The 20,114-nt window shown below is 42.1% G+C and overlaps 2 protein-coding genes across 17 annotated transcripts in view; one reads left to right on the forward strand and one right to left on the reverse strand.

Moving 5' to 3' along the window:
- Positions 1–20,114, forward strand: part of LOC124216831 (uncharacterized) — a 160,173-nt gene that overhangs the window by 96,424 nt on the left and 43,635 nt on the right. For 15 of the 16 annotated variants that reach the window (XM_069135222.1, XM_069135232.1, XM_069135234.1 and 12 more), the window contains exons 4-8: positions 1,348–1,646; positions 4,572–4,598; positions 5,123–5,294; positions 5,640–5,838; positions 5,924–6,119. In XM_069135222.1, coding sequence (XP_068991323.1) covers positions 1,348–1,646; positions 4,572–4,598; positions 5,123–5,294; positions 5,640–5,838; positions 5,924–6,119 — 893 coding nt within the window. The remainder of the gene's footprint in view (positions 1–1,347; positions 1,647–4,571; positions 4,599–5,122; positions 5,295–5,639; positions 5,839–5,923; positions 6,120–20,114) is intronic. The other variant, XM_069135223.1, reaches the window with a different exon arrangement.
- b6 lies at positions 6,681–19,972 on the reverse strand. The gene is made up of 8 exons (XM_046621878.2): positions 19,842–19,972; positions 15,018–15,304; positions 10,970–11,075; positions 8,835–9,049; positions 8,666–8,765; positions 8,262–8,476; positions 7,776–8,162; positions 6,681–7,489 (listed from the first exon to the last, which is right to left on the reverse strand). Exons 2-8 carry the CDS (start codon positions 15,279–15,281, stop codon positions 7,088–7,090), a joined length of 1,689 nt encoding a protein of 562 aa, XP_046477834.1. The 5' UTR covers positions 15,282–15,304; positions 19,842–19,972; the 3' UTR covers positions 6,681–7,087.

Consider the following 20,114-nt stretch of genomic DNA (forward strand, 5'->3'; position numbering starts at 1 on the left):
GGTGTTTATTTTTGAAATTCTTTTTTTTTATTACTTCCGAATCTTTATACGTGTACGTGGAAGGATTCGCGGATATTCCTATCACTTTACAACCTTTGATTATGAGCGATCATCTCTTTATTCTTATGGTACAACACAACTTGTTCGTTTAATCTCGAATGAAACGTTACGTTTTAATGCGTTTATTTTACCGAAATTCATTGAACCATTCGAAATCGAATGGATGTTTTATTTACATTAAGAATGCGATGTTTGGCTCGTGTAAATTATTTGCTTGTACATATAATGCCGTCAGGTATAAAACCAAATACATTTAAAACGAATTCTACGAAATTACCGTATTTGACCGAACAAAACATTCGTTGGAATACAACATTACACCTATCTTGGAATCAACGAACGATTTGTTTTCTTCAACAACAAGTCATTGATCAATCAATTTGTTTATGACAAACATTCGGTTTTCCATACAGTGAAAAACTAACGTGGTTAACCCAAGAATTTAGTGAACAGTTTTCCAACTGCCAGACATTTTCCTGAGCGTGAAATTTATAACAATGGTTATGGTTTTTCAAAATACGATCTTCCAAATTCTTGCAGCTGTATAAATGAACGACCTTCATACATCACTGATCTTGATAACCTTTTCAATCGCACAAAATTCAGGATAAATTATCTAGTCTAAGTAGATAAAGAAATAAATGAGTAGTAATCGCAAATTAGACGAAGAAGTTGTCATGAAAACAAGTCTCAAAAATCACTAGTTTCCGAGATACAGGCTTCGGAAAAGAGGTGTCCAGATTTTTTACATCAATGAATTTCTTGATTTTCATGAATTACAAAGCTTCAATCAAATATGTCACTCAAAAACTGCGCAGCCGATTCGCAGAGACTCCGCAGACGCGTGAAAAACAAGACAAGTCGGTTATTGCGAGAGTCGGAGGGTCTCGTTCTTCACGCAAAATCCGACGTTGCACCTCCTTCCGGTAAACCAGCGAGTTAATGGATGAAATCGATGCATCGATGGAATCAGTCACAGCTTCCTGCCTATCTTTGAGAATCAACCGTGCAGTTTTGCGAATGATTTGTTTGATCTCAAGTACCCTTGAAGCTTTATAATTCATGAAAATCACGAAATCCACGGACACCAAAAAAATCTCTACACCTTTCCTCCGAAGCCTGTATCTTGTGTTCATGTGTCCATGACAACCTTTGATCGGGAGGATGTGTACCGTAACATATTGAAAATCCTGCCAATTTCCAGAAGGATTCACTCGCTGATCGGCAGCGCCTTCGCTGTCTTCTCACCTCGCGGCTCTGCGAACTAACAACGTCTCGATTTTACAGGTGGTTCCGGAAGGGGCGAAGGTGAGGGAGGTGCCGGTGACCTTCCGGGTTCGGGAGGCGGCGGCAGGCGTCTCGGCGTCGCCGGGGTCGGCGGAGGCGTCGCCCGAGGGGGCGGCGGAGGCGGCGGCGGCCGTTCGCGAGACGAACCTCGTCGCCACACTCTCAGCGGCGACCATCAGCCGTCCCTCCATCACCAGCAGTTCAACTCTCAGCTTCACCCGCTTCATCCTCATCATCTGCCTCCACCTCACGGCCAATACGGGCCCTCGAATCGACACGCGACCACCATGGACCTCGAGGTACGATAAATTGGTCGAAAACAATTTACACTCCTTATCCTTTATTCACGCTGCGACGTCATGTTCACTATTAGAAAAAATTACGTTCAAGTCGGTACAACGTTGACCTGACGAATCGTCGAAAACGTTCACCATTTTTCAACTCTCGTTAAGTGTAAGACTGTGTTTTGATTTAAGTGGCAACACCACGAATAATGGCCGAAAAAAGGCCAAACTTTTACCATTTATTTGCGGAGTATGGAAAGAGGAATAGGATTTTATTCGGATGGTTTATTTAACACATATTGAAGTATGCCTTTTTTTAAAACTCCTTCACCGGAGGACGGATTTCTCGTAATGTGTAGGACCTGGAACAAAAAATGAAGATTTTTTATAATCTATATACTATATTACCTATTGAACTGCGTAGGGTTTTTTTTTCAATCAAATTTTGTAGAAATGGTGCACTTTCAAAGAATGAATCGATTTCTGGCCAAAGAACAAGTAGTAAATTGTTTATGAAACAAAAGTTTACATTTGATAAAAACAAAAACGGCTACGCACTCTCAGAGAGAATGTAATTGCGAAGCTACTGGAAAAATTTCAAATTTATCCATGCGACGGTGTTCAACTAATCTGTCCATCCAATTTGAAAAAAGTGATTTCAAGAAAAATGCATTTAAAGTTTTACGAGTACTTAAATCCGTGAAATTTTCGGTCTGTTCAAATTGGAGCATTTTCACTTTTCGCATTTTCTTTCACCGTAGGACCAACTGAATATCGTTTTTATGATCCTAAAATATTGCTTAAGCCTAAAAAACAATTGAAATTTGCAAAATCGTAGAGTCGTGTTACTCCTTAAGTAGCACAATTAGAATATCCCTGATGTTTAGCAAATTAAATAGCATGACTTGATTATTTCGCGTAGTAATATAACCGACGGGATTACAGAAAGCTCGCGTTCAGATTTTCGAACCACGAAACGTAGGTTTGGGATGCTTCTCGGATGAGTATAGATATGTAAATAAATCATTCTGGGAAAACATTTTCGTATTCGCTTGGTGAGCAAACTCTGACCTTCCGGTCTTCAATCTACCATAACCGAAAACGATACGCCATCTTCATTTCATTATTCCGGGTATCTACGTGTAATTTTAAACCCTGCAAATCCGATATTCCTCCGCCGAAATTCTTTGATCCGCGCTTTCAGCAAGAACTGGTTATTCATTTTTCATCCATAAGCTGTCGTAGCCAATACAGGGGGGAATAAATAGAGAGAAAAATTAACTGTTTAAATTTATCATATTAATGCTTGTTTTGAACATACGCTAAGCTGTCTAAAAGTATTTACAGAATTTCGCAATTTAAACCAACAGCAATTCCATCGCATCCTTCCGCGCGAGTTGATTTAATTAAACTAAAACTGTTGAACAAAATTCATTTCACAGTCGTAGATATGGGTATATAATTTACGTAACTAAACTCTTTCTAAACTCCGTACACACTGAAATATTTCCTCCGTGCATAAAATTCTCGGCTGACAAACGAGAAACAAATATTTTTTTCTCTCATGTTTACACTCGATTCACCGGTCTCCATACATTATCCAGAAAACTGCGACGGAGAAAAATATGTATATACCCATGTCTCTTTTTCTCTTCTCATTTCTACACTACTTTACTCCGACAAATGAAATTCAACGAAGGAAAACTGGGTTACCGTTCACCCTAGCATTCACTGGGGCGAAAAGAAGCCACGAAAGACACTTTCAGCTCTCAATTTATTCCCATCAGTTTTTTTTTTTTTTTTTTTTTGTATCTGCTTTTTTTCTACTTTACAATTTTTTTTACTCTTAGATATTCTTCGATGCGGAATTGGCATCGTCCGATTTTCTCACCTACCGCGTTCATTGGATTGAAAATTTTTATACCCCGGTTTGTTAAATTACAATTCCGACGAGCCCGATGTCCAAGTATCTGTGATGAAAAGCGCACGTAAAGGAAGGCGAGAAGAGATTGTTCGCAATGTGATTGGTTCAGCCCTCCAGGCATAATATGGCTCGTCGATAATCGAGCAATCGAGCATGTTAAGTGGGTCAAACTGTTGGACGAGGAAAGTGAAGCTGGGCGGAAATCTCATTACCTGCAACCCCGTGCAGTGCAGGTTGCACGGTGCGTCCAGGAGGGCGGAGGCGAGAAACGCGCAGGGCTGATTTATACTTATCATGCAGAAGTCGGCGCTTCGAGGAGGTAGAATGTTTACCCGCAAAGCTAAATAAACTTAAACCATCTGTGATCCTCCGCACGCTCCGACATCTTTTACGGTACGAGACATACTAAGCGCGTTATGGAAAGGAGTTGGAAGAGTCACCCTGCGCCGGTTTAATAGCTCTGATTCTTCAAATTGAATAACTTCGAGTTTTCGTTTAGACAATTTTTAGAAAACTTTGCCCGGGCGTTGTAACGATATTAACGCGAATCCCTGAGCGGGATCTGAAATTATACGGATGACACAATTCAGCAATTATGCAATTATTCAGCGGCTGGGAAATTTCGCGCCAGCGAATACGAGAATGGCCCAGTTTTATGATGTGACATTCGTAAAACCTGTGTGCACACAGCTTCGCTTCGGCTCAATTGCGATAGCAGTTAAAATAATTTAAGGTACGACAGCCGTTGAAACGACTTTATGTGGTTATATCTAGTGAGGAGGCTGAAAGAAAGCAATTTTTTATGGATTTTTTACGAAGAGACATTTCAATTTATTAATGTACATATGGGGGTAACATTAAACTTCGATTTAACTACGGCTTGAAAATTCCCGTTTGTGATTTCCTCACGCTCACTCTAACTCCGCGTATGTTTTGTCAGCTTTGATCACCGCCTCTCTGCTAATGCAAACTCTAACCAATTTATTTGTGTGTGTTTTCGTGATCCACGCTAACAGATGGGGACCAAGTCGCGCCAGAGAAAGGTAACCCTGAGGTTCTACGATCTTTTTACTAATTATAGAATGCCTTAATTTCCTTATATTTACAATTCCTTCGAGTTACTTTCCGATTCTTAGTCAAATAAATATTTGTGAAACAAACGGTGCACGTAACACTCGTCAAAGAATTTTGAACAATTTACTGATGCTGTGCAAATTTTTCTTTACGTATATGTCGAAATAAAACCGAATATTTCCCAGACTCTTTATACCAATATTCGGATAAATTTTGTCCGCAAGGCTGAAGGTAGCAGCAATAATTGACTGCCAAAAGTTATAAAGTGCATTCGAGTATAAGGTAGTGAAGTCCTAAAATCCAAATTTTGTGAAATACCTTGAACCCCGACACTTTCATAGAATTATCAGGATAAAACTGAACTACACTTTGTTCAATTCCAAAAATTTTAAACGTCTTGGCTGCTAGCTTCGGCTTTATATTTCGTGGAATATCTTTTTCACGCTTCTTCGCATTTCACGAGCGTTGCATTCTTGACGATCGGCTTTTTCAGTCGCCTCTGCCACGAGGATATCCTCCCCCGTCAACGGCCATGCTCTTCGACGACGACCCGGGCATCATGTCCGAGGTGGAAACGTCCAGCACAGGATTCCGTCGCGGTGGGAAACAGCGAAGCAGTCTCCCCGTCGTCAGAACACCAAGCAAGACCCTGGAGCGTCCACTAGGTAACTTACGATCGATCGTATTACTTACGCGTCCTTTAATTCATGCGATACGTTGACTGAAATTTTGGAAAGCTTCGTGGCCCGGTGAGGGAAACGGGTTTGTACGGATTGACAAAGGTCTCGATTTCATTAAAATACTCTACTCATTAAAGTCCCTCTTGTTTACTCCCCCTGAAAACAAGCAGACACTGCCGGTTTTAAACTCTTGGTTTCCCAACCGCTGGACTCGGATTCGCCCTGTCTTCCGGTCGTAGTGTAGTCCCTTGAGTATGCGTAGTGACCCGAAGCGATACCGAGATGTTTGATCTCTGACAAAACAATGAATTTCTGTGGGCGCATCCCTAGGACTGGTCTTCCTGCAGTACAGGAACGAGACAAAGCGAGCCCTGCTTCCGAACGAGATAACGAGCATAGATACCGTGAAAGCTCTCTTCGTCAGGAGCTTTCCCAAGCAGCTGACGATGGAGTATCTCGACAGTCCGCTGGTCAAGGTCTACATCCACGATAGCAACAAGGACATGTTCTACGAGCTGGAAGACATGCGGTGAGTACTGCTGTACGTGACTTAGAAACGAAGACGGGATGAGGAAAAGCCCCGTCTAAACGTCGGAACGCGTTTATTCCTCCAGGTCACACCTCAGAGACATCAGAGACAGGAGCGTTCTTCGACTGTTCGAGAGCACCGACGGGGTCGCCGGGATGCCGGGACCTCTGGGAGCTCCTGGAGGTGGGGGAGGACTCCCGCCCCACTGGGAGGATCAGAGCTACTTCAGCGAGCCGGAGTTTGACAGCGAGTACCAGCATCAGCACATCCACAAAAGCAAGGTGGGTGAATAATTAGGGTAATAGAATGGCCTCGTGTCGAAAATTATTCGTTGTTTAGAGTAAACGGGGAAGATTTTGGGACGGCAAAGTTTTACTCGTCGGAAACTCTAACCGAAGACACGCAATGTCAGGGGCTCTCTTCGATGTTGAGTAGTTGTCTACTTAAAATTTGGAGAACCCTCGACTCGCTAATCGGTCATCCGGTGTGACGGGCTCTTCGGTACGGTATTGATACTGAATGAAAACGCAACGAAGCATCTCGATTTTTGTCGAAACGTCAGCTCAGAAACATAAAAGTCACCTCGGAGTTGAGGCTTTCGGCAAAAATGATTACGCGTGGTCGCACTGCGAAGACTCTGGTAACATGTACATATAAATTTATTCATGAATTATCTTATATTACACTGGTTACAATTGCATAGATGGATGATTAATCGTGCGCATGACTCGAAGTATGATATAATTATCTTTACACAATATAAAACGGCGGATGATGAACGATAATAATTCATATAAATAATAACTATTGATTTTTGAGCTTGCGGTCCGCGGCGACGTCTGTTTTCTTTTTTCTTTTCGTTGTTTTTTATTGTTTTTTTTTTTTTTTTTTTTTCTCGACAGAGAATATTTCAGTGACGAAAATTTATAACAGTGGTAAAAAACGTCATCGCGAACTTGTATGAGTATTAATATATATTCTCGACATCAAAAAGTCACTCGTCAGGTGTAACGGAAGTTTTTGGCGAAAGTATTGATTAACTACCTTCTCCGTTTGTCTTTATCTCGAGGTTTTCGCTCGCAATGAATCGAGAGAGTATATTGAGAAACATCTAATATCTTTCGACTTCCCGTTCCATTCTTCGGACCCCATTTTTATTGCCCTCTTTCTTTCTTCTCTCTTGTATTAACCTTCTGACGATGAGAATAAGGAAATCTAGGGAAGAACCGTCGTCAAATTGCAAAAGGATCTAGAATGCTTTGCACGTCTGGGCAGCGGGCAGATACAGAGCGCCGGAGTAGAGCTTTTTCGGCACCGATCTCCACCCAAGGATTAGGACCTTCTCGAAGGGATCATCGGCGCAACCGTCGCAAACGTTCATCACCTGTCTGACTTCCCCTTCGGCCGGTTCGCGCTCCTCGTCTTTGGTGTGGTGAACCGGAAGCTGAATCCCAAAGCTCGTTAACCCGGAGAAATAATTATTCTCCAATCCCTGATCGCCGAGCAAAGCATCGTCTAAAATCGATCCGTCAGCCAGCTGAATCAGACCTCGCTTCCTCTTTTCGGAATCGCGTTTTCGTAGCGCCTTTCGAACCGTCGACGTTGATGACGGCGAGAGACTCGCCTCGCCTTTCGCCGTGACAAAGGAGACCTTTCAAAAGAGGGAGAAAAAGACTTCATTATAACACGGCTGTGAATTCCTCAAACGAATCTTGTCATCCGTTATGCGAACAAGTTTTTTTTTCGCTCTCTCTCTCTCCATATCAAGCTGCGACAATCTTGTTTTTTTAGATCCTGTATAAAAACCCCTCGCGGATTTCAGCTTTCCCAATTAAATCGAAATCGAAATTTATCGACACTTCGATGCAGCGTTAAAGACGCAGAACGATAGCTTTTGACCGAACATTTTCGCTCTCGTATAAAAATTATTCACTCACCTTGTCGTCGGGGATTTGAGCCTCCCTTTTAGCGACAGTCTTCTGAATGTCCTCGAATCTCGTCCCTTCCGATTCCTCGTTGCTCACTTTCGCCGCCCGTTTATAAATCGTCGGATACTGTTCGTCGACGTAAGAAAATCCAGCTTCCGGTTGTGCCTGAATTTGGGACAGTTGGGAGACCTGCGGGATTTGATTACCGAAATACTGAGTGGTCCTACGGAGCTGGGATGCGTCCAGGGCGGAAGCAAAACCGCCGGAAACTCCAGCCGCATCCTGATTTACGGGAGGAAGTGGCTGGAAGGATGTCTGCGACTGAACGATGTTCGGATGCCTCAAGGTCACTCCGTTCTGATTGATCTGAAGTGGCGTTCCGGTATTGATTTTCACCTGTCAAATAAAGCCGACACCTTTATGCTTGCACTTTAGCCACAGTTAACAGGGAGTTCCGGCCATCAGGCCTCTCTGAAGTCTAAAATCAACCCCTACCTGGTGGTTTATTTGCCCTGCGGTGAGGAACGGGCTCTGGGGAAGCGGCCGTCCAGTAACTGGCGCTTGAGTCGTCGGTCTCGGGGTGTTGTTGCTAGTATCGTGCTCCCAGTGATGGGCGTGATGATGTTTGTGATCCTTGTGCGCCTTTCCGGCCGTCAGAGCGACGCTGTAAAGCTGAAGCATCGTCAGCTCACCCAAAAATCCACCGGACCCTGCGAACGGTGAAACCATTAAACCGATCATCGCTCAGTTTTGGAACTTTAACACTATTGAAAAAAACATTTGCCAGGGAATGCATTTCTTGTTTGAACCCTCAATGTCAGGCCAAACGAAAGAGTTCGCCGATTGCGACTTCGGTTCGTTAAGTTCAATTGAGTTAAATCGATGTCCTCTCAACCCACCTTCCGGTGCATCAGCGCCCTCCAGAAATCCACCACCAAGTTGGCGCTGTTCCTGTCCGGAAATAGCGATTCCACCTCCTTTGATGACGTGCCCTACCAACTTTACGTACAAAAGTTTCGTTAGCTTCTACTTGGATCAAATGAAGTGGGGCTTACAACTTCGACTTACCCTGTTGTTGAATCCTCGTCCAACGCGTTCGTCGTTTACCCATATTTGCCACTCGCCGGTGACACCGTTCCAGCTCTGACAACTGTGATACCACTTGTTCAATCTGAGAGGATAGTTCAGTCGGAACAAATTGTGACCGTCTATGTTCATCATGAAGTACGAACTCCTCGCAGTGTTCGCGATCCAGATCAGTATACCGCGTGGCTGACCATCGACTGTAATTTATAACGGACTTTCATTCGAACGCTCGTAATCCTCGTGCATGTAAAGATTATCTCGGAATCAATCATGTTTATACCCACTCCCTTCACCGCTGACAACAAACTGAAGTGTTACGACAAAAAAAAAAATATACAACTTGGATGGAAAAAAGTGCTGCGACAAAGAATGAATATAATGGACCGTGCATAGTGAACAACTTTCTACTGTCGCACAAAAACGCTGTATAGGTACTCTGTATGCTATATTAACTCTCGAGTGGAACGCATGATGTATGCTTGGTTTCGTACTGTTCCTACACTGCTCGCAGCCATTGGTGATCCAGAGAAATGAAAAGGCGTGCGATAATTTATCTTGACAGATTTTTATGCAAAGTATGTGTATGAAATTGAAGGGAAGTTCTCGGTGACAAGTTTGAAGACTCGCGACTCTCTCCATGTCAAATTCATGTTCAACCGATATTAGTTTTCATTGATTAGTATCGGTTCCATTTCTGCGCATATATTCAACTCTCCGTGGAATTTAGTTACGAGACTTGCTTTCTTTTATGTTACCCTCGCTCTCCTCCAAATCAAAGTATCAGACAGGAGTAGACGAAACTCTCGGTAAAACGAGAATTTCTAAAAACAAAACAGAGCAAAACAAGCCTTGCCAATTTATTAAATAAAATGGTAATAACAAGCGCCGGAAAAAATGCGGATACAATTTCACTCGTTAGTTAGTTCCAGCCGAGGGATATAACCGCATGTACCTATGTCCCTATGGTGCATGCGTTAAATTTCACTCCAACGATAATCTCGAAGGAGGCCGCAGCCTGCAACGTCGACGTTTAATCGTTAATTATACATGTCTTGTGCCTAACTATATTAACGATCGATAATTAACCAGCTCGAGCTACACGTGTATCTATAATTAAATTGAAATTGTGTGAATATTGCCTGTGCATAATATACATGTTTTTATCATTCAACTACCCCAGCGGCGTTTGTCTAATAGCCCGTAAACTGAATTATATTTGTGTAATATCTCCGCGTAGGATGGTCATTCTTTTTCTAAAACCCTGGAGTTCTAAGTTGTGTCCGAACCTTTTTACCGCGCTTGGCCATGACCATTAATCTGAAAATAAATCGTCCGAAACGATTAATTTCAAAAGAACCCGGACACGCGTAGGTACAGCGTTATAAGCTCTAACGACTCACGACGAAGTAGAAAATCCCCCGTTCCGGGCCAGCCCCGAAAATGACCAGCTTGTTTGAAAAAACAAGCTTATAGTGTCACAGTAAAACGCGGCCTTGACGAGCTTTCAATTTTGCTATTGCACCTCTCTTCGTTCACATTCTAACATCACCCCTTCCTTGCAATTTTCTCATTTTTTTTTTTTTTTGTTTATTTTTTTTTTTTCATGCGCAAATATATCATTGCAAGTACGTACATACGTGACGTATAATTTATGCACGGATTGCAGAAACTGTTGGGAACTCGTTGTATAACACATTATGGAGATTTGTCCCATGCGAGAATACCGAGTCATGCCATTTGCCGTGTTTACTCTTTCACTATTTTAGGCAGCTTGCTGCTGCCGGGAACCGTCCTGGTAACTTGACGCTTGACGCATGAGTATTGAGCACGTGTCTCTCGGCTGTAACGTTTACCTAAGAGGAAACACTTTCCAGTAGCAACAAACCGCATTTCATTACACGCTCAGATATGTATGAACCTAGACGCATTGCAAATGACGCGTCCCATTGAATCTTATTTGAATTTAGACCGTTTATCTCGTGAAATTCTTTTAGATATACTCAGAAGGACGGAAAACCGTTTCCGTTGATATTCGGTAGCTTTTAGATACATGAAATGTTGGCACTTCCAACATGCAAATAGTTTACAACGATATTTTGTTTAGACGATAATCATACCTGCGTAGGAAAAGATCGGATGGTCGTTGGTGTGGTTGTGGAATTTCGTCCATGCGCACAACGTGAACTCTTTCATGTCTGGTAGATCGATTTTGTAGTGGATATACTGCAAACAGATAAAATAAAATTGTTAGAATTCAAACGAATTACTTGATTCACAGTCTTTACTGCTGAACACTGAATAGCTATGCAAAATTTCTGTTGACGGTTCATTTCCGTTGTTCCTGAAATCTGAATTTTTCAACATCTGTTGGAAAATCAACATGGCTACCCTTTGCGCGCTTCGGATTTAATTCTTACTGTACAGTTTGTTTCGGGATTTTCTAGTAATCGAGTGACATAACACGCCACAGATAATTACGGCAAGAACAATTCAACCATGATTTCAGTTTCGAAAAAATTCAGAGAACCGAGAATTTACCTTGCGAAATTTACTGACTGCACGTGCTCACGTGACTTATTGCCACGGTTCGTTCGTTAATTGTAAAACCGTATCGTTAAGGTTGCGCATTGCCGTTAATGTGCGTGCTTTACGAGTTTATAAGGCGGCCTATGTCTAGTATTCCGATTAGCATTAACGTCGTACGTTGGCCAAGAAATGGTGTTGAAAAAAAAGAATTGAAAAATGAAGGGGGGGAAAAAACTGTCGCGTGTTGTGTTTCGTTTGTTACATTCAAGTGTGTAGTGAACATTTCTCCTACTACTCGTAATCAACATGCCTATAGCCGCTGAGGAGGATCGCGTGATTATAATCGTTCGGTTGGCCGAGTTTATATGTTGTATTCCGGTATAATTTTTTACCCACTTGATTGTGTAATTGCAAGGCGAGTGCTGAAACCGCCGCGAGGGTCGGGAGCTCCTTGTGTTTTGCATAATTCTCATCTACGCGGTCATCAGGTAAATCATGAAGCCATCGGAAAGCGTTCAATCAATTTGATGAACATTTAGTTCTCAAATAATTATCGTTAATATAACGCACAGTCGTATATGGCTGCCTCGTGTATTAGTCACTGGTTATTAATTATGACTGCAATAAGGCTTAATTATCGCCTATTTCATTGAGGAATATCAACGGGCTGCGAGAAGTAAGTCAAAAGAGATGGAAGAAGCTTCGTGGATTCCGGAAGCGAGCGTTGAACTTGAGAAAGAAAGTGAGACTTGTGATTACGCGAACACACGCTTGATGCCCGGCAGCGTGCAACGAGCACTTGCCTCGTTCCATCCTGTATACCTTTACGCCATTATACCCGTACAAGGAGAATCACGTCAGCGCAAATTACGATGTGCCTACCTGCTTATTCTGGAACTCCTGCAATTTCTTCCTTACAACCCATACACACGGAGTAAACGAAGTATGTGTACATTAATACTTATCGTCAGCCTCTCGTCCCACGGTCAGAAATGCCTGGTAAATTCTACTAAAATTTCCCTGATTTACTATCGATCTAGCCGGGAACGGACTTTCGCCTCGTATGCCATTATTTTTTCTGTTTTTTCTTGGTTGTTGTTTATTTATTTATGTATTTTTTTTCCTTCTCTCTTTTATCGAGGGCTAACTTTTTCTCTTCTCTAGCTGAACGTTTTCACCGCTGATTTTACACGAGCCCAGTTGATGCCTCGTCACGCCACGTGTGCTATACCGTGATACACAAGGACTTGGCCTTGGCAATAATCTCATATCTATCCTCCCCGAATCGGATAAATATATGGAATGCATGTGAAGAACCAGTGTAACTGAGCCGATTATACGAATTTACGATGCATAAGCCTTGACGGTGGCTCCGCATGGATTCTACTTCATACTTCATTCCGTTAGTCCCATATTTCAAACGCCTCGGTGGGTATGTTTTCAAATTATTTACGATCGCTCGCGTTCACGTTTCACGCGTGCAGCCACCGAGTGATTGATGGGCTACGGTTTCGTATAAGGTTAAACGGGACGTAGATCGCACACGGTGCCTCTCTAAAAAAAGAATGTTTCGAGGATGACGGTTGGCCAACCTGCATCTCGCGCGTCTCAAGTATAACCTCCAAAAATAAAATTCTTAATCTGCTTGTACAAGTGATTTGCTTTTAGCTATAATAACACCGTGTATTCGGCTGCACTAACAAATTGGCTAATTAGTTGAACGACGAGTTCAGGTCACTTGTGCCAAGCGACACGTTCCTTTTTAACCTCGTTTTTGGTACAGCGATAACGAAACTGTACGCGCGTCAGTGTCATTTGCAGTCACGATTGGTTCATCGTTTAGTTTTAAAAAATTCTTCGCAATCGCGACAAAGTATGTAACTATTTCGAAATTAAATTACGGCACCAGGTTTTCTCGATAAGAAATTCTACTGCTCGCCCATGACGATCTAATCTATCCCTCAAAGACTTTTAAAGCGTCGTGTTTTACTCTGCAGTAAACCAAATTACGGTTTTCATAGCTGGATTTCACTCCCAACGTTTAACGCGACCGGCACGCACGTTGATGCATTATACATGTAGGAACCTAGTCGGATATATTTATCGTTTTGCAAAGCACGCAGGAGTTGTTTCCGTACGATGTACGACGGGTCGACCGCATAGGTGTGATAGCCTGTGTTTTCTCCGACTTTCATTAACAGCTGGCTTTTTGCCATCCGTTTCGCGTCGAGCTCTTCGAATCTTCGCCGATTCCAAGCCGAACACACAAAGCGGCCACTGCCTTAATTCTAAACTCTTACTTTTGCAGTACCTGTCTATGCACTTTTAAGTTACATCGAAAGCATCGCAGAATAACATGAAACGGGACATAAATCCATGTCAGGATTTCAAACGTTCCGTTGTTGTTCAACTTTCGTTTTCGACGTGCGTCGATTATGCGTGTTTTCTTATTGTTGTTATTATTATCCCGGCCGAGAAGTCTCGCTCGAGTTTCTTGTAAAAAATATCTTCAAACACTGCAAAAGACGCGTCAAATCATTCAATTATACCGTAGTTAGAAAAATGCGGATTCGTTTACAAAAACAAGCAACATCTTCGGGAAGTGCTTAAGTTATGCGCGTCATTGTATGTTCCAGGTAATATCGTCCGGTAGCTGTATTGCTTCAATGAAATATATTTCTTGTCCCTAAACTTGATTGCAGCACTTTCGGTGATCAAGCCGTTACTTTTATGTGGTAGTAAAATCCGAGGACTGTATAAAGACTAGGTCACTCTCAATAACGACTGCTCAGGTTGTTCAATCACTTCGGTGCAAAAGAGTGTCCAAAATACGATGGTACGTTGTTTGGAAAATACAGATACTTGTGTTTAAAAAATTTACCACGAGTCTAAAGTGAACATGGATCTAATCCTTTGTCTGAATAACGGGTGTGGCGAAACCGGGCGAGCAAGAGAAGCCTGACCTAAATCGAGATACGAGAAGAAAAAGAGGTCTCGTTTTGCGTAGGCTGCAGCACTGCAGGATATACGAGCTCGTGTGAATCACGGAATTTCGTTACGCAAGATGGAAAGATGGATAAGTCTACGTTTTGCGCGTGACGTTAAGTCAAGAGGTATAATATTAGCTGCACGGATTCGTAATACTGTAATTTGCTTCTTCGGACAATCTCGTCTTCGACGCACCGAGAATCGAATATACCTATGTGTGACGTATCGTCAATCATTTTCCTTCAATGATCCATCTGGCGAGTCGATATCTCGCTGTGGTAATTCTCACGCACCAAACGTAGATACATTTATTAAATCCTTGCGAAATGCCGATGGAAGAGGTCTCGCAACAGATTCACCCAGAGTTCTGTCAATTATTTCAATAGAAGCGTCGCATTGTCACCCCAAAGTTGAACCAACCGCGAATACTAATTAACTATACATCGGAACAAAGCTGTGCGGTCATTTCACGCGTTAACAAAGAAGAAGCAACTCTGAACCTGTCCTTTAGCTGGTGATGGCATGAAAATAAATTAGTTGCCCGGAAAATCAATTATCACGTATCGCTCTTTTCATCCCTAAAATAAGTCGAAGCAGTTTCAGATCTTGCGTTCCTCGCGTGGCGAGGATCGTCGGAAAAGTGACGCTTACCTCGAAGTAGAGCTGTTGATTCATCGAGACCTTGTACAAGGCGCACTGGTCCTGTTCCTGCTGGGCCAAGGGATGCGAAACTGGCTCAGAGTCCTGGCTCAGGGGATATTGGAGAAAGGGTGACTCGTTGTTGTAGATCGCAGCCTCCTGCTGCAGAATGCCTCCGCCTCCGTGAGACGGAACGACCGGAGTCCAGGAATTGGATATGGCCATTGAGCCGGAGAAGAGGGCGCACATGAGAAACAGCATCCTGTTCCTTTTCATGTCGATCCAGATGCGGAGCGGATCTGAAAAGCGAAGCGTGACAAGTATTAACCCTTTCAGTCACAGTGGAATACACGGCGCCTCACGTCGAAACTATCATTGTTGCTTCGTATAACCCCAAAAACCCCCGCGTAACAAGTTTCGTCCTGAATCATCGAATCATGCTCGTTTTTTTTTCGATTTTATATCCGCCATATTGGATTCAACATCTCAGATTCGGAAATCATCAAATTCAGACTTCAGATTCGTGATCAGCGACCCCAAAATCCCGCGAGTAACAAAATGCGGGCAAAAAATACTTGGTGAAAAAATGTGCGACTGAAAGGATTAACGATAAATTTCACCTGACGGTAACCGTTATGTCCAAAAAAGAAAAAAAAAGATTCTTATATATGTACCTTTGAATTTTCTTTGCCGGACAATGATGTAAAAAATTGTCGCGTTTAAATCGTTGTCGTCAACTCGGAAGTTGGATTGACACCAAATTACAGGCTACAGAAATCAGAGCCGCATTTTCTCCCAGTTGTCCGTTTCCAGCATACTTACAGGAAATTCTTATTATCTTATTATTATACGGATTAGCAAAGCGGCCGGTTTCGCGATTAGAAAATCTACTAAGTTAGCTCCTGTTACAGAGGAAAGTCTTTGCTCGGATCATGCAACGACTGGATAACCTTCTTGCCGATCGGGTATCGACGATCGCTTTCCATCTTTGAAAACCTGCAGGTATGTCTGCAAGATTTTACGCTCCGAGTTGCGTGGAAACCGTTCCGTAAATACAGTGCCCGCCAATTCGCTGAGTCACAAGCCACCTGCTTGTCCATACAGAATCGGAAATAACATTTTCATCCGCAATTTGCACAACTTGGCAAGAAACGTGTCATTAAAAATGCATGTGAAAGACGCGAGAACGCGAACAGTGCGCACAAGAAAAACTGGGAAAACTGAGGGAAAAGTTACCGGGAATTTCGAATTGCAAAATGCGTACGAACCCTGATACATTAGGATGGTTCATTTTGTAACTTCTTTTTTTTTTTTGAGTCGCTACTCGAAAAATTTGTGACAAATATTGAAAAAAAACTCGTCGTAAAACCTGGAGGAGGTAGGAAAATATTTAGAGGTCGCTAAAAATTATTGTAATATTTCTCATTTATTTTTACGTGTACACCTCGCGTACTTGTATAAATATATTAGTTTATTTTTTTCGCATCGTGATCCAATTAATCATTGTTCTTAAAAATCAATACTGAAAACGAAACGGGAACGTTAAGGTGATGTGATACTTCTCTTTCGTTACAAAAAAGAAAACTGTTATCCAAATTTCTCCGAGACGATTAATCTTTCGGATAAAAGACGAAATCGGCCGTTAATGCGGAATTGTTAGGCGTAGTTTGCTGTTGATTGACGAACGATTAATCGAACCACGATACAAAAAGAATAAACAATTATATATATATAAGTCCGTAAGGTGTACACATAAAAAAAAAAAACAAAAAAATAATACCATGATCGGTAGCGTCCTCTAAATATTATTCCACCTCTACCAGATTTGATTACAATTCTTTTTTTTTTTTTTTTTCATCGTTTGTCTCAAATTTTGCTAGAGGCGATTTAAAAAAAAAAAACAAATCAAACAATCAACCACCCTAGTATTACACGCTTCTTTCCAAGCTTCTTTCTATTTTCCTTTTTCCCTTCGCCTTCACATCGTATCACAATCATATATTTGCGAAATTTCGAGCTCACGCAAAGACAGACAGGTGTCTGCTGCAACTATGCAGTTCACACGCAACAAATTGAAGCAGTCAATGGTGTTATTGCGCAATGGGTTCGGGGTGCGTGAAATCTCACTTAACGCAACTTCGTTGTCGCGTCGTATCGTAACCCGAGGAAAAACTTGAGTTATAGTAACCAAACCGAGCGTTGCTCATTGAATTTAGCGTGTATATAGACCGCTTATAAGGCACGAACAGGCTACAATTCAGTCGACTCGGCTGCCTGATTACTTGCGTCATTTGCATCATACCTGCGACTCCGCTATCATGCTTTCCCTCTTCCAATCTCCGTCTCTCTCTCTCTCTCTCTCTGTCTCGCTCTACTTTTATTCTCATGCTAATGGATATTTCATTTCGTCATTTACTTTTTACCAATCTAATCGTCGGCGATTACAACGCTCTTTCTCCTGCAGTGTCTCCACCTTTCTTCTCACTTCCTGTCCTTTACCGTCAGTTTACGGCCGTGTCAGTTTACTTACCGAAGCCTCGATTCGGCCGTTAAATTGCCTTGCGCTAATTATCACACGCGTGCTACAATCAACCTTGAGAGTGGTATTTTATTTCGGGAATAACTGCGTCCGTAGATTTATCTCACCGGACGAATTTCACCTTAGGAATACGCGTTGTACGCATACATAAACGAAACTGCGGTATTGACGAGGAAAATATTCATGAGAAAGGCAAAAACTCCGAGTATACTGGATTAAATCCGTATTTTATGGACCGCAGGTATATCGAATCACTTTATACCCGCGGAAATTGTTACTACCATGAACGGGCGAAAGGTTATCAAAGCATCTTGAGCGATGATGAATAGTGTTTTGAAAATGCGCCGACGTATATACGCTATGTCGAGATAATCAAATCTTGAAACGCGTTATAAATTGCTCGTCCACGCTGCGTACAAAACTCAACACTTTCTCTGGATATTCACAACACCGTTCAGAGGAATTTACATAGATAGATATGTAGACGATCGTTTCGGACGGGATTCTCATTCGGCTCTTCTTCTTCTTCTGTGTAGGTGCCGAGAGAAACTCGACGATGTTAAAATAGCAACTATACGTGTCAAAGAATGTATAAGAAATTTAGAAAAAATTCAAAAATTGTCGATAAACGACATCGAAATTGTGAGAAAAATATTTCAAGAAATTTTCACACCAACTTCACGGTCTGTCATTTTTTATTTCCGATCCGAGTGTGTACGACGTACAACTGAGAACACTTTACTTTCGTTTTCGCAAAAGGGCAAAAAGTATTGCGTAACCAAGAGCCTGGCGGAAGTGCGAATCGAGAAACGAAGCCCGGGTTACTTTCGGCGCGCAATCTTGATATGATATTCGAGAAGATAACCGAACCTGGCTTTTTTTTTTTACCACCATATAGATACATACGTGCGTAACTGCCGGTTCTTTTTTTTTTTTTTTTTTAAGCCATTTACTTTTCCTTTATTTTCTCGCGCATCTCACGCTCGATTTATTATAGATATAGATTAAACGGCCTGTAATCATGCAGTTATAATAATGCCAGAGCAGTGAAAAATGTGCGAACCGTGAACAAAGGCGACAGATATACACGGATAATATTTTCCTCAAGCCAGTTTACTCCGTCGAGCTGTTACGGAAGATCCTGCAGATACAATGCAAATTTTTCTCATAACTCGTCCCGTATCCGCCCCATTCAAGATCTCCGCTTTCAAACTGAATCCTCCCCGTTGTCTCCGAATGGACGCTCGATTCGATGTGTGAATTTAAAGGCGGGGGTGGGAGGGAGAGCACCCCGTTTATTTCGGTGCCAAATAACCGTTTGAAATTTGCTTTACACCCCGCGGCACGTATTTATTTGTCAGAGGCGTAATGGCGTTCCGATCGATCGAAGGAACGTGATTTCATATGTACATTGTACATACCTGCAGGGAGTTCGAGAGCGCGAACATCCGGCAACTCATACAAATCGATAGTCGATGTACAAAGCAAATTTCCTCCACCGGGTTATCGGGCGGTTTACTCGAGTAAACATCGCAACGGTTCATGAAACTCGTTTATAATTGGCTCGCACGTCGAATCATTCCCTCAAATTTTACATCTTCCTTTATTACATTACATATAGATTATAGCCGTCATTTTGGGTTTTTCGTATCTACGTCGATACTATTTTATTGATAGACAATTTCGCTGATCGTTCGTGGATTGTCACATTTGTGATTTGAAAATCGAAATTTTTGGTCAAAAATATTTCAACTAAACTCGAAGAAAAAAAAACTCCTCCTCCCGCTTCGTTGTATTCCGGTTCTTCGCACGCGGCTCTAATTTATTCAATCGTTAATTAGTACACCGGATACCCCGAGGTTTTGGTATTAGGTATCATCATTACCTATACGTATTGTTCTACTCTCACTTTGCCATTTTATAACAAAATCAAGCTCGGCTTTCACCGTCTATGAAACTCGATATCAAAACAAATAATAATACTAATAATAATAATTACCATAAATATTCCATAATTGCCATACAAGCCTAGAGTTACAAGAACACCGAAAACAATTACCGTTATTATTACGCCCCAGAAATAAATTACCCCACTCAGAGTTGTTCCAATTGTTATTTAATCCCCGACGTAACGTGAAAATGTAAAAACTCCCCACTCGAACCCTCATCACGAAATTTTGAATGACGAAGAAATAAAAAAAATAAAAATAAAAAAAAATAAAAAAAAAAAAACACCCCAACGAAGGAAGGGGAAAATTCTTGTTTCGGATAGTCTAACAACAAGGCGTGAAACTTACCCCGGACTGATAATTGGCGCAAGACCGACGTCGGCGATGAATACGTAAGCACGATACGATATTAAGGATAGGTCCTCGCGATGTCCGGACGAAAATACAACTGTCTATTCCCCTCGCTAAGCATACGCCTCGTAAGCTCCTTCGGAGAGCAGAGAACACCTCTTTCTCCCTCCTCCTTTCGAACGACCCACTCCATTCCACTCCACTCCATTCCACTCCACTCCACCCTCCTTTCTCATTTACTCCTACCACCCACCCTTGGGGTCCAGCAGC

The sequence above is a fragment of the Neodiprion pinetum genome, chromosome 4, assembly GCF_021155775.2.
Source record: "Neodiprion pinetum isolate iyNeoPine1 chromosome 4, iyNeoPine1.2, whole genome shotgun sequence".
Taxonomy (NCBI): domain Eukaryota; kingdom Metazoa; phylum Arthropoda; class Insecta; order Hymenoptera; family Diprionidae; genus Neodiprion; species Neodiprion pinetum.

Bases quoted from the DNA above. Each gene is read 5' to 3' on its own strand.
- b6 (XM_046621878.2), bottom strand. From the start codon at position 15,281: ATGAAAAGGAACAGGATGCTGTTTCTCATGTGCGCCCTCTTCTCCGGC. The intron at 9,050-10,969 runs GTATGATTATCG...TATAAATTACAG, and splicing joins TCCGATCTTTTCCTACGCAG to TCGATGGTCAGCCACGCGGT. The intron at 8,477-8,665 runs GTGGGTTGAGAG...CACCGTTCGCAG, and splicing joins GGGCGCTGATGCACCGGAAG to GGTCCGGTGGATTTTTGGGT.